The sequence below is a fragment of the Aspergillus tanneri genome (genome assembly GCF_003426965.1).
Source record: "Aspergillus tanneri strain NIH1004 chromosome Unknown AapTan_7_pilon_pilon_pilon, whole genome shotgun sequence".
NCBI classification, from domain to species: domain Eukaryota; kingdom Fungi; phylum Ascomycota; class Eurotiomycetes; order Eurotiales; family Aspergillaceae; genus Aspergillus; species Aspergillus tanneri.
The window spans coordinates 2,869,475-2,883,015 of NW_022984634.1; the positions used below are offsets into that span (position 1 = coordinate 2,869,475).

The window sequence follows — 13,541 nt, forward strand, 5'->3', positions numbered from 1 at the left end:
GACTCAATGCCCTAGTAAATAATGCTGTCTTAATTATATAATAAAATCGCTTTATTTCGTTGAGATATTAGTCAATTTATAGGGCTGCTTTGTGTGGGTGCGCAGCTCGGTGATCCGCGCAGCTCGGTGATCGGTCACGTTAGATAGTTTGGCCGTTCCGGCCACCCAATCATATAAGCATCCATCGCTTCCAACATTCTTTTCTGTTCGCGATATTTCAGAACGTCAACGCTAGTCTGTCTTTCTCAAGCTGAAAGTCTTTTCTTTTGTGTTCTATAGGTCTTTTAGCACATAATCCAAATGAAAGTATATGGTTAGAGTAAGCATAGCCTAGTAACTTCTACAGTAGCAGAGCGCCCGATGTCAAGGTGGAGTTAAACATGAATCTAAGGGGGGAGGAGGCATGATCATCAGACATTTCTCTATTGATCCTCATGGCTCAGCTACCTAGTTTAGTCTTGGCTATATGTGCTATGGTGATCACCCTCTGACTCAGTCGGATCAGTAACGGGAGACAAGCCCATTGAGGATGGCTCCTTTAAGGAAGGCTTGCTGAGGGTCGTTGTGGCAGGCTGGATTCACCCGTTGTGCAGCTTATGAGTACACAGTAGATAGTCACTCTCAGACACGTTAAGCTTTGAAACAATAGAGAAGATGGAGATATTATATAAAAGTCTGGTTTAACTATACAAAATTCTATTGCGATCAATTCCCTCTTGTGATGGCCTCGTCACCTTGGGTCATGTGATGCTGGTTTCCCCGCAACTAATATTGTTGTTTGATCCATCCCTTCTTCCTCTCCTCTCCATGTTTGATATTCTCGTCGAAGAGCTACCTAGTTAGCGGGAATAGATTCATTTGTTATATGAAGATCTCCTGGCCTAGACTGAGCCGTGACACCTCTCCACAAACTTCGGGCCCTCTGGAGGGATTTATATAGCAGTAGAACTAATAAACTCTGTCTTGTACAGAAGGATTCAAACACATGTTATACTCGGGCCATTATGGCACATCATGTTATGCATATTTAGAAACTTTATCTGCTGACAGCCCACTAACTCTCAGTCCTTCAGTCTTATTGCCTGATAATACGCCCTAGTATCAGAACACTTCCGATGTCCTACACGGACGAAGAGAAGACAGCTCAGATGATCATGCGTCCCTGTTAACAGAGCTGGGTAATGCAGAACTAATTATAGTTAAGACATCTACTATATTATATTGTACTTATACTTATTCCCACCCAGGAGCTTGAAATCCGTGAGCAAATGTTTAAGAGAGGGAATTCCGAAATACAACATCGCCCTGATCGGTTGAGTGTGATCCACCAGCATATCCTTATATCAAGAACCATGGCTTGGCCCACTACGAGAACTGGTGATTCTCGAGGACCTGAGTCACTGAATGTTTCTACACAAGCTGCCACATAGCGGCACATCTTTCAGGACTGCAGGGCCACACTACTCTGATCCTTGTTTTATATACAAGTGTTTCTAAGTAGCGTAAAACAGTAAAATAGCCATATCGGGGTAGTTGTGCGATGACCTTTCCCAGAGGTGACCAGGAAAACCGATCGGGAATAGGAATGAAGAAGTGGGGAAAAATTGAGCTTTCTTGGGGGCCAACTAACATCATTTCCCCCAATTTCACTTGTCACGCTTGTCACGCTTGTCATGCTTGTCATGCTTGTCATGTGGTGATGCATTCATCCATATAAGGCTTGATTCATTCCCACCCCAGGAAAGGGTCGGATTTGCATGGTAGGATTGTGATGATCCTAAACACCTTGATAAATGTATGTATTGTATCTAAAGTGGCGATCCAACGAAACATCAAACGTAGAGAAGAAAGAAAGAAAGAATTCTATCATACGGGAACTGTGGGATTTTGTGTTGTTGGATCGGTTCAACAGTGAATGAAATAGTCGTAGTGCCTCAGGCAGGGTTGGACCTAGGCCCTGACAAGTAGGGGTATCTATCTGAGAGGTAAATACTAGTCCAAGTCTATCCAGCCACTCTGTAAGTGTCACTGCGAGTGTGGTAACCCCGTTGAAGTGAGGGCTGCCATCTACTGTGTAGAAGGTTAAAATCACCGGCAAGTATAGTTGGCTGGGAAAAATAGGATTCAGGCAGGTTCATAAGTGCCTGTACGGCCTGATTAGGTCTGATCAAGTTAGCCCCTGTCGGGGCCTTATAGAGGTTAAGTAATAAGGCAGATTGCCCTGAGCGTGCACAGATTTGGAGTATAAGAAGGTCTGACAAGGTCCCTTGGTCTACCAGCTCTGGCCGAAGCTGGAGAGCCTGTATTCCCTTCTTTTTTCAAATATAAGTGAGGACTTGTGGCCGTCCGCTTGTTACCCAGCTATCTGTGGTGTCACGGGCTACGCCTGTATGTTGCTTGGCTTCACCTTCGCTGCAATCGACACATATGATTGGTTCGCTTATCGCAGTCACATGACCCCTTGTAGTATGAGAACGCATACTTCTTTCCCTTTAATACTTCTTCCTTTCAGCGATTCCTCTTTGTGTATATCTAGTTATTAGATAGCAAGGCATTTCGCCCCTTTACAGTATAATATGCTATATGCATGTGCTGTTGCCTCGTAGGAGGGAGGTTTGTATACATAGTATCTCCAGTTATATAAAGGATCGAGGACTGTGATAGATATACTCCAACATGGATAGATATAAGAGGGCTCCCCTTAATCCCTGCCTATGGAGTATCACCCCTCCAGCAACACAACCACTGTTACTATTCATACCCTGTAAGTATGACGCAGGTAATAACAGAAAAGACATGATTATGTGCGGCGTTTAGAATACTTATAATAAAGTGACTAACATTGGGTATTTAATTCTCTCAAATATTCACACACTGTAAGAGTACAACATGAGATCTTCGCCTGTCAGACTTATTACTTGGATTATATCCAAGGACAGTTATTTGTGTATATCTAGCCCTCTCTCTTATCTCTCTCCTTCCACATCTCTCATCCAAATCGCATCTCTCACTACCTTGAATTTCTTATGACCACTACCATCTTGTCAATATTTTAGAAGGGCTGCATGGCTAAATAGGGACCTGGTACCCCTTCAGTTCAGTCAAATTTATCAATAAGTCTTTTGTACCCATAACCCGACAAAATTTCAATACTCTACATCGAACTGGGAGAGAGATTAAACATATCCACTTCTATCTCCCACCACTACATGATGGAGCCAACTACTGTCACGTCTGGCCCTCCTCCCAACCACATTCTAAGAGTGTTCTCTAGTCTCAGAGTCGTACGTGTTGATGCCCAACAAAGAGGATAGAAACCAATATATCCTGTTGCTAAGTGTTCCAAAAGCTATACGCGTTCAGCTTAATAAGAATCGTAATATACTTGTTCCATTCAGACTGGTGTTTGAGGCAAACACATGCCTTATTAAAGTAGTACCATCAGATGCTCAAGACGGCACCAGAAGTCACATTTCCTCGAAGAGACACATCTGCATCCGGGCTGGGATGTCAGACGATGACCTTGAATGGGCTTTGGACCGACAACTAACGAGTACTATCTTCAAGCATGTTCGTTTCTATATAGGCTGTGGAAATTGTTGTTGTTCTGTACGGGATGATCAACCGAACCCCCTCGGAATGCTATCACTGCTATGCATTTCGAGCGCGTACTGATGGCAACAACATGGTTTTATAGACCACACATTGGGACTACAGATGAGAAGACACTAAACCTAAATAGGAATGCTAGATCCATTCCGGTAATTCATCGAATATGGAGTATGCATTGTTTCTAGGCAACGGAGTGCACGGACTACTCCGCGTAGGGATGGTGATTGGAATGATATTGCTGTTTCGGAACCATTCCTATCATGTTATGGTTGATCCCTTGCCGTGTGGGTGATACATCAGATTGATCTTTGCAGTCCCACCATCGTGAAGAATTGAAGAATGATCATAGTTGATCAAAGTGGCCGGAGATCAGTCGATCAGTCAACAGCCGTGCCGTGGCATCCTGAAGTGGCGATTTGTTCCGTCTGGATTCCCTTTGTACATTTTTTCTTGACGGGGCATCCATTAGGGGAGAAACAAAGGCTAGCGTCTCCTCTGGTCCATCCGATTGGATTCCTTTCCAAACTTCTAGACGTATCGGAATTTGCTCCACTTACGCGAAGTTGATTGGCTAGAAATACTCAACGGCGACGCCAGGAAGGACTTTCCCTGGAATTGCTTTGTCTATGCGGGGCATATTGTATAAGCCTGATTGGTTTCGTTTTGTGTTTGATCCAGTTTTTGCCTCTGGGTTTTTGCATAAGTTGCTGCATAGTGTTGCACTAGCGTGGCTCTTTTTTTTTTTACACTTTGACTTTTCCTCCTAGGTATTGCTCCCAAACTCTTTGCTCCGCCTAAGGTACCATATACGCTGAATGCCAACCTGTCAACACAGCTGCTTCCCATGTACTGTACCATGGAAATTGGTTTCAGCTGTCCGTACCCGCCAATAATAAAAGCATTATAGTCTACAGAGTAGGAGGGTTTGGGCGTCTTTTTTCTTAGGTTAAGACTGACGGCGCATACTTTCAACACTTCGAAGTCGGTGTTGCGTGGATCGATATGTGCGGTACTCCAGAGCACATAGTCGGTGAGGGAGCTAGGTGAAGGTCGAAGGAAATAGCGCTGGACTAAGCATATATATATTTGGGATACTTATTGAAATGGCTCCAGATTGTTTGTTTCCATCGATTAACCACAGTAACAACAACAACAACAATACCAGCAACTCCGGTAGTTAACCGTCCGGCGTTTCTCTAGCTAACTAGCTAGGTGCTTAAAGGTCCAAGGAGCATGGACTAATTCCAATACTCCATCGCTAAGCAGAACTTCAGGATCTTAAGTACAGCCTTGTCTACCAATCAGACCCGGGGATGGTCCCGACTGGTCGTCATAGACACATGGCCATCTCCACCGTACTTTTTGCCCCTTTAAACCAGACCCTTTGGTGCATATGGAGTACTAATACGGAGAAGGAGAAGAGCCCACCAACTTGAGGGACTGATGCATCACACGCTGATAGTATGCATCAGAATCATGATAATCTACCTGGGCAGTAAAAGCGGTGTAGGGAGGGGTAATGATAATGAGTAAATAATTATAATCATACAAAGAAAGGAGCAAATAAATAATAAGCTAAAAAAAAAAAAACCACCAGAAAAATTTTTTTGCCTTTCCTTTTTCCCGACATTCCTGGAAGAGAAAAAAAAAAAAAAAATGGCCCCATCGTCAGAACGGACCAATCGCCTCCCGTATAAACCACCCGCCCTTTTTGCCATTCTGCTACTTTCCTAATCCTGACCCAGAAAAAAAAAAATAATCCCACAGCAACGGCGATTCCTCAAGCTCCCTAATCGACAGAGCCCCGTTTCCTTCCTCTCGTTCCTCTTTTTTATTATTATTTTTATAACTAGTACAATTCGGATTTCCATTACTATTCATTTCCCATTGTCTGTCCTTAGCCCTTACCTTTTCTACGGTTCTGACGACGGAGCTCCATCGGGACTGGCCAACGAACTCTGCTCTGATTACCCTTGTCCGTTCCTCGTCGTTCCGGCATCTCTCAGGCTCTCAAGCTTCATCGCTAACCGCCGCCGCCTCCTAATCCTCTGTCCTTTCTCATCTTCTCTGTCTTATTATTTCTACTACTATTATTATTATTCTTTTTATTTTACATCTGTGTTCTTATTATCCATCTGATTTCTGCCTATTCTCTGTTTCTGCTGTTTCCCCTGTTTAAGTTTTGTCTGGTTTGTTTTTGTGAGATTGCCTGCTAGGTTTCGATTTATTCTTACTATTATTGCAGTACTACCTAGAACGTCGCTACCTACTCCTATTCTTCCGCCTGTATTCTATCGATTCTACCATTTCCTCTTCCCACCCTGATTTCTCCATCTCTCCCTTTCTTTCGCTCCCACCTCATTTATCCTTATTCCCTCGCCCCCCCCTCCCTTCTCCCCCGCTATGCCTTATAATACCCGTCGCAAGTCGTTGTCTCTTCCGTCGCTGGGTATTCACCTCCCTAGCGCTTCTCGCCGTTCTCCATCCACCTCAAAATCACCACACGCGACCGACGACCAGCCACATCATCCCTCTAAAAAAGTAAAGAGGTCGCACGACTCGAATTCACAGTCGCCAGAGCCTTCCCTTGCCTCCGACGCGCCCTCCACGAGCGTGAAGCAACACTTGTTTGGCGGGCGCTCGACTGGTCGGCGCGCTATTTTCGAACAAACGCCGCCGGCATCGCCTATTCACGGTGTCGCCCCCAAAGTCGATACGGAGGGCATCAACGATGACATCGTGGTCGCTGTGATCGAGCAACTGGAAAAGACGGGAAATCGCCCACATCTAGTAAAAGAGCTTGCCGCCGTTCTCGTTACTCTAAATGATAATGTCGCAAAGTACGTTTGATTCCTCAAAATTCCCCGTCGGGTTTCTGGTTGGTCAACTGCTAACGAGTTGTTCGAATAGCTCTGCAAACCCTGCTGCTCTATTGTCCTCGCGGCTAAGCACATACATGAAGCGTCCTTGGACAGCCCTGGCGCCTTGTCCATTGAGCAAAGAGCTCATCCGCATCCATCCTCGGAAAGTGTACTATTACTTGACCACGTCAGCTCGCCAACCTCTCCCTGAGAATTCGGACGATGCCATTATCCCCGGCGTCGAAGGGAAACATTTCACTCCCAGCGTGTCCAGTGCAGACCTCGACGAGGAAGACGCGTTGGCGCGGGAGCGGTCGCGTCTGAGCCCTAGCCCTGAGGTGGACCTCTCGTCCCCGGACTTTGAGACCGAAGACATTGATTTGGACGGTCGCGCCGATCCCAACAGTGTCGCAAGACACAGCGGTGAATTTCCCGACCATTCTCATCAAGCGCGGTTGTTGCATTCGAATCGCGCTGCCTCCCCGCCACTGGAGGGCGATGAAAAGGAATTCACTCTGACTGCTAGTGCTGTTCGCGAGCGGGCCTCGGAGCAAAAAGCTGTCCGGCTTGAAACGACCAAGGGCGCGTTTTCTGCGCTCACCGAGGGTCTCAACGAGTTGGACGATGGAAGCATGAGCATCTCGGAGACCCCCATCGATGACAGCTCGCTGTCGTCCACCAGCGGGGACCGGATGTCGGACAGCCCAGACACAGACTATTTTTCCCAAGGAGGATTCTCGGAACAGCCTTCGCTTCAGGAACAGTTGCAGTTGCACGAAATGGATGAGGCCGCCGTAGTCACTCTCTTCGGAACTTCACCCTCCCCGTCCCTCACATCCGTGGCCTCATCCCTCTCGTCTGGAACGAGCGTGGCCTCGGATGATGGGTTGGACTCTGAGGATCGCTCTGGCGCCATCGGTAGCACCCCCCAGATCAGCCTTCCTGAGGACCCCGAGGGTGCGTCAGTCTCCACATTGAAGCGGTCCATCGACATGTTGAACAGTGAGCTGCCTGATCTTGACATGAAAATGTCAGATCTGGCCGAGCAGGAGAGCAAACTATCGTTGGGCGCCAGAGACATCATGAGAGCCGACATCGAGATGGCTTTTGATGACTCGTGGAAGGAGTTACAGAGTCCTGAGACCGTTGGAGTTCATGAGCTAGACGAGATGTTTGGCGAAATCTGAGAACATTCTTCTCACCGGTTGGGGTTTGCCGTCAACTGGAGTCTTGGATGTTCTGTTTCCTCTCCACTCAAAATTTTTATCTCTCTTCTCCCTTTCGTGACAGCTCTGTGCGTGGGAGACGCGTGGCTTGTATGTCTGCATGATGTTCTATCGACACCTCGCCTATCCCACTCCTATTTTTTTTTAATCTTGTACAGTGCGATCTAGCTAATGCGCGTTTTGCGTTTCTCCCTGGCCCAGGAATAGAATCCTGGGCCAAGTATCCGTCTATGTACATATATACCTCCTGTTTTATCTTTTTTCTTTTCAATATCCCTGGTCAGTTTTGGATATATCTCTGCTTATTTTTTCTATTTTTAATCACCCACAAAATGTCTTTCCAGTGGAAATTGTCTGGCTGAAGAGGGGATTGATTGATGACGCAAATGGCTGACAGATGGTTTGAAGCAACCAGAGATAAAGGGAAGAGAAGGCGAGTGCCTGATTTTTGGAGGAAAGGAAGACTGATTGAGTTGATGTTTGATGCCTGTGAATGTATGCTTAGCGCGCGAGCTCTTTAAAATCGAGACTCTTGAGTCCTATAGCAATTACCTGATAGATCTTGTAGAGAAGTAGATATCCTGCTGGTCAGTAGCTCTCAGCCTTTGCCCTCTCCGTGTTCCGACTTGCTGACGATTCACCCCAGAGTCTGGCGGAGTGCAGCGTTGGCTTTTCGATCGTCCATATCTCTCGCTGAATATGAAGAACACTAGCGAAACCACGGCCGGTATCCTAAGCGAGGTGCAGTACAGGGTTTGCTAGTATCTCTACACCTCCGAACATACGCTTGGAATTATGGCTGGTCGAGCTTCGTGCATTTCGGATGGAGTTTGCACCACTCCACTGCCTCTTCCTTTCGAGGAAAGCCAGCCCAAGTAGGGCGATGATCTTTCTTTCTACGTGGACCTTGCTGTAATCGTGCAGGAAATTGCCAACCGAGTGTACTCGCTCGATTCCACCACCATGGTGCCATGGGGTCAAACGAGCATCGCATGGGGGAGCTTAGGTCTCGGATCGATCGACCTTTGGTACTAGGGCCTCCCGCGGCGCTCAGCTTTACATGAAAAGAGGGCCAGGGCCTGGATGTGTTCTGTGGGGAACTCTTCCTGGCCCTCCAATTCTATAGCTCATGGATTACTCTGGGCCGTTCGTGTCTGTGGTGTCGCCGCGACAGCCGCAGAAGGGGCCTCACGGGAAGCCAACAATCGGCCACGAGATGGCGGTGACGACCCTCGAATCAGCCCATCGGATGCTTGACTTGTTCCCGGAAACACTGGACGCTATCCAGCTCTATCGGACCTGCCCGTGGTGATGCATACTGCATTATCTTGTGCAGACATTCTCGAGCTCTCCCCTGGCTGCGTTCATATCCCGGAAGAGGAGCACAAACTCCTGCAAGCGTTTGAAAAGGGCATCCGCTGGCTGTTTGCGATGTCCCAGTTCAATCTGCCTTCGCGACGTGTGTGGGAATTATGCCATGATGGTCTTCAGCTCATAGCACTCGGTATGGACTGTGATCTCAGTGACATGCCTCCGTTTGACGACGACTTCGAATCCCATGAGCCTCTCATACCGAAAAAGCTACGACAAACCATTACACATGCCTCCGGCGCACATCGCAACTGCTGCAGCGCCGATTGCTGCGTCTGCGCCATTCCAGGAGCCAGTGAATACACGGAATCCACCGTGGATCTGGTGGCTATGATGCACGCTTACCTGACTGAGGTCAACGCTTATTTCCTGTACGATCCGATCAGTGGAGAACTTAACTTGTCATTCTTCCCACCCGCTACCGATGAAGAGTTGTGGGATCAGGGGTAAGCGTGGGTTGTATCATGTATTTATATGGTTGTGTGTCTGCACATCTTGTACATTACGTGGTCTTCTATATGATTCTATATGTTTTATACCTTGTTGCAGATCTGGATCCGATTTATTGCGTTATCTTGTTCTTTTCTGGTGCCATGTTAATTTGAGGCCGTCGATAGAGAGGAATCGTGAGAGAAAAAAGCGGAGTTGAAAAGTTCGGTGGATGGAAATTGTGGTGTTTTCTTTGAAGAAATGATGTATTAGATATTTAAATATCGAGGGATTTAGATGCTCCCTTAGTTATAGTCTACCTATAACTGTTACATAAATAATATAGACCTGATAGTAGAGTAGTTTAATTATCGTGTACAGGCTTGCATATCCTAAGTCCACAGTCCAGTACGCTGATTGGAATACATCTATCTATCTAGTTGGAGTCCCGCAAATTTATCCTTATCCTACAATTACTGCACCGTTGTTTATTGTCTTGATTAACGATAAAATAGGTTTATTTATATACCGATACTCAAGTATCCCACATTCTGTACATAACTGGACTCTCCAAATAGTCTCTAAAAACTGATACCGAAGAAGAGAAAAAGCCCAGATGGGAAAAAAAAGAGGATATATACAAAACATCAGAGTCATAATGATGTGAAACTCCAGAGAAGAGAAAAGGACGAAAGGATGTAAAAAAGGCTCGTAAGTGAAATCAACTCAACTCCTCCTCATGCAGATCAGTGTATACATATACAATAGAGGATATAGAATATAGGATAGGATAAGGATATACGAAACATGATTATACCCCGTCCTTTTGTTCCTGCTGTTTCTTCCTCTTCTGGGCTTCTCTCCTCTTTCGATAGAAATGACCGCCTACTTCGCGATTGATTTCTCGACGACGGAGTCCGAACGCTTCGAATCGTTGGATGCAGAATTCCAGGGTGCCGGTGGCGGGGTTGTCCAGGGAGGTGGAGGAAGAAGAAGCGTGGTGGGATTCGTGGTCGTTGTATTCGGAAACGGCAGCCTGGGCGATAATCCGGACGGTGTTGAGGTTGGGCTGGATGGCCTTTTTGCGAACCTGCTTGAAGTAGACGGCATCGAAGTGCGGGTCGCCTTTGGCTGGGTTGCGCTCCTGGTTTAGATAGAGACGGGAGATCCCGCCTTCTTGTAGACGTCGGTGGGCGGGCGCTTTGATGTCCAGACACCATTGGTTCCAGAGGCGTTTACCGGCTGCGCTGCCCTGCGTGTCCACGACGGCTGAAAGGAGGGTGTGGAAGGCTGTGGCGGGAATGTAGGGCACGGTGGTTCGGGTGGTCGCGGCGTAGAGGACGTTGGCAGTGGCGGCGATGTCACGTAGAGCCCCCGGGATGGAGAGGAAAATCCGACGCAGGCCATAGAGTGATCGTGCCTGGAAGGTGGTGTCGGTCTGAACGTGGGACTCGTTGAATTCGCCACCAAGGATGCGTAGGAGAATAGCCTTGGCTTGGGCGAGGCTCTGCTCCTGACGTTCTGCTGCGGCTGGATCCTGCTGGGGCTGTTGGAGGGCGTGATCCATTCTGATGATCTCGGCGGCCAGTGTCGTTACATTGCTATGGCCCCAGGATTTCAATCGGTAGTCGCGGAGGTATTCCAGCATCAGTACCACGCGGCCCCACTGGCCCATTGCGATGCGGAAGTTGAGCAGGGCCCGTAGCGTATTCACCGACAGGGGCTGCGCGAGAGATTGCACGACGGATTCGCACAGCGCACTGTTCTTGGTGGCAGCGGCAAACCGGATAATCGAGGGCGCGAGGGCCTGATTTCCATACGCGCTTCGAGAGACTGCGGGTCCATCGATGTCATCAGAAAACAAGAGCCACTCGCCGAAGGCAAACGCGCGCGACACAGTTACCAGGTCAAGGAGCTGCGCCAGAGTGACGGTTGACAACTGTGGCATCGAGGCCTCGAAGGGGTGGAGCGAAGCGAGACTGCCGGCATCCAGGGTAGGGAGGTGTTGTATATCGGGCAAGCTGGAGCGCGAGGAGAAAAACTCGCCAATGCGTCGCATCTTACTGCTATCTACCACTTCCTGGAGCCATTCGAATGCGTTGACGGCATCACCACACATGCGCTTGGACGAGTAAGATCGGATGTTGTATTCAATCAAGCCGGCCAAGGCCCAGCTTTCATTGTAGATCTGCGATGGGCGTAATTGCTCCATATCCTCTTCACTCAGACAGCTAGGGTCGGCATCCCAAGGTGGTACCACATGAGGAGTGGCTCGCAGAAGCCCCTCAAAGGCTTGCGGGTCAGCCTCCGGGTTGAAGCCTCTGGATTCGAGGGCACGGACGGTGAAGCCCAGAGCTTCCTTGGTGGTGGGTAGCAGTTGTTCACCGGTCATGGACGGGGTTATTGCGAATCGAAGGGAAGGGACTTGGCGCAGGAGCGCGGTGGTTGATACGCCCCTGTAGCCCAGGCCTAGATATATCAGATTCGGAAGATTATCCAGCAATGATGCGGCGACCTCGAGGCTGATGGTTCGCTTCCCTAGCCCATTGAAGGGAGCGGGATTGGCGCGTTTGCGCCGCGAGGGAGTAAGATCTTCGCTGGCGGGATGGCGCCAGGATTCTTCCAGGTCGATGTTGGTCTCCCAGACGGTCCCGGGATGCTGAAGAAGGGGCCCCCAGCTTTGAAATTTCCATGCCTGGTCACCGGTGCGACTCTGGATTTGATGAACAAGCCATGCGCCTTCCTGGATGTGTCCATGCTCCACACAGCACCAGAGAATAAACTCCAACCAAACTTCCGGGCCAAGTTCCCGGATCCCCATCTTGAAGGGAAGAAACGGAGAATCCTCACCCGCTGCAGCAGCCCGAGCTGCCACCTCTGCCTCGTGCATCAGCCACGCGGCATCCGACAGGACATTCATGATATGTGTCGAGAGGAGGTGCATTCCCGGGGGCCGGAACGAGGTCTGGTGCATGGCCGGAGGAATATATTTGTACACCCGATCCGATACAGCGCCCGAATGATGGAGACGGGCAAGGATCCGAAAGACATATGACATGGCCACCTTCGACTCATTGGGCGATGCTTCGCTCGCATCAAGCACAATCGAACCCAGGCTCTGCCACACCTCCGCCATCAACCGTTTTGAGTGGTCATCCGCAAACGGTCTCTCTGTGAGCGAATCCAGTGTTGTCAGTTCCGAGACCGACGGCGAGTCGGATCTCGGACGGGGCTGCGGAGAAAAGGAGTCCACGTCTTGATCGGTGAGCTGATCTAGCGAAACATCGGACCCATGACCCCAGCTGTCATTCGAGAAGGGATGACGGAACACCGAGACCTCATCGAGCGCGTCGACCGTATTGAGCAGACGGTCCATCAGATGATCCACCGCAGCCCAATTGTTCAGCCGGAATCCGAGATGGGCCAGAAGGTCCAGATTCCCCGACACCCGTGCATGGAAGAGCAAATTGTTCAACTCAATGGTTTGCGCAACTGTCCCCTGTGTCGTTGGCGTTGATGAAGCAGGGTCGGTGTCGGTGTCCGCAGGGTCTCGGTGTCGTAAAGACGACGGCAGGTACTGTTCCAGCCGTAGCACCCAGACATCCGGATTCTTCTGCTCCTGCCCCGGAACCGGGCATCTCTTCATCTCCGGCGAGGCATAGTCTTCGAGTAAGCGACGGTCGAACGAGAGACGAGACGAGTACTGGCGTCCCAGAAAGGGTCTCCAGGTCCGGAGCCCTGTGCGCAGCGAGACCCCAAGTACACGAGGACAAACAAGCGACGAGGAGGCGCGAAAGGAAGCGCTGGCATACAGACACAGCAGACGAGCTGGACAGAGGCACCTTTTCATGACACGGAGGAGGATGGAGCGGATGAGACGGGGAGGAGGCAATCCAAATCACAAGGTGTCCGGCGGAGAGACGGTCTGTGGCGCATCTCTGACTAATTCTTCGATCGATGATGCATTTCCGAGACGGAGCTGTCTTTGAATGCAGCGGACGTTACATGAAGTTTTTCGTGCTTTTTAATTTTTTTGGGTGTT

The 13,541-nt window shown here is 49.0% G+C and overlaps 3 protein-coding genes across 3 annotated transcripts; 2 read left to right on the forward strand and 1 right to left on the reverse strand.

Annotated features, from left to right (window-relative positions):
- Positions 1-6,015: 6,015 nt before the first annotated feature.
- ATNIH1004_007557 (uncharacterized protein) lies at positions 6,016-7,660 on the forward strand (the record flags this gene model as incomplete). The annotated part of the gene is made up of 2 exons (XM_033572177.1): positions 6,016-6,452; positions 6,523-7,660. 2 exons carry the CDS (start codon positions 6,016-6,018, stop codon positions 7,658-7,660), a joined length of 1,575 nt encoding a protein of 524 aa, XP_033425492.1.
- Positions 7,661-9,010: 1,350 nt separating this feature from the next.
- On the forward strand, positions 9,011-9,520 carry ATNIH1004_007558 (uncharacterized protein; the record flags this gene model as incomplete). The annotated part of the gene is made up of 1 exon (XM_033572178.1): positions 9,011-9,520. One exon carries the CDS (start codon positions 9,011-9,013, stop codon positions 9,518-9,520), a length of 510 nt encoding a protein of 169 aa, XP_033425493.1.
- Positions 9,521-10,310: 790 nt separating this feature from the next.
- On the reverse strand, positions 10,311-13,349 carry ATNIH1004_007559 (uncharacterized protein; the record flags this gene model as incomplete). The annotated part of the gene is made up of 1 exon (XM_033572179.1): positions 10,311-13,349. One exon carries the CDS (start codon positions 13,347-13,349, stop codon positions 10,311-10,313), a length of 3,039 nt encoding a protein of 1,012 aa, XP_033425494.1.
- Between the last annotated feature and the right edge of the window lie 192 nt (positions 13,350-13,541).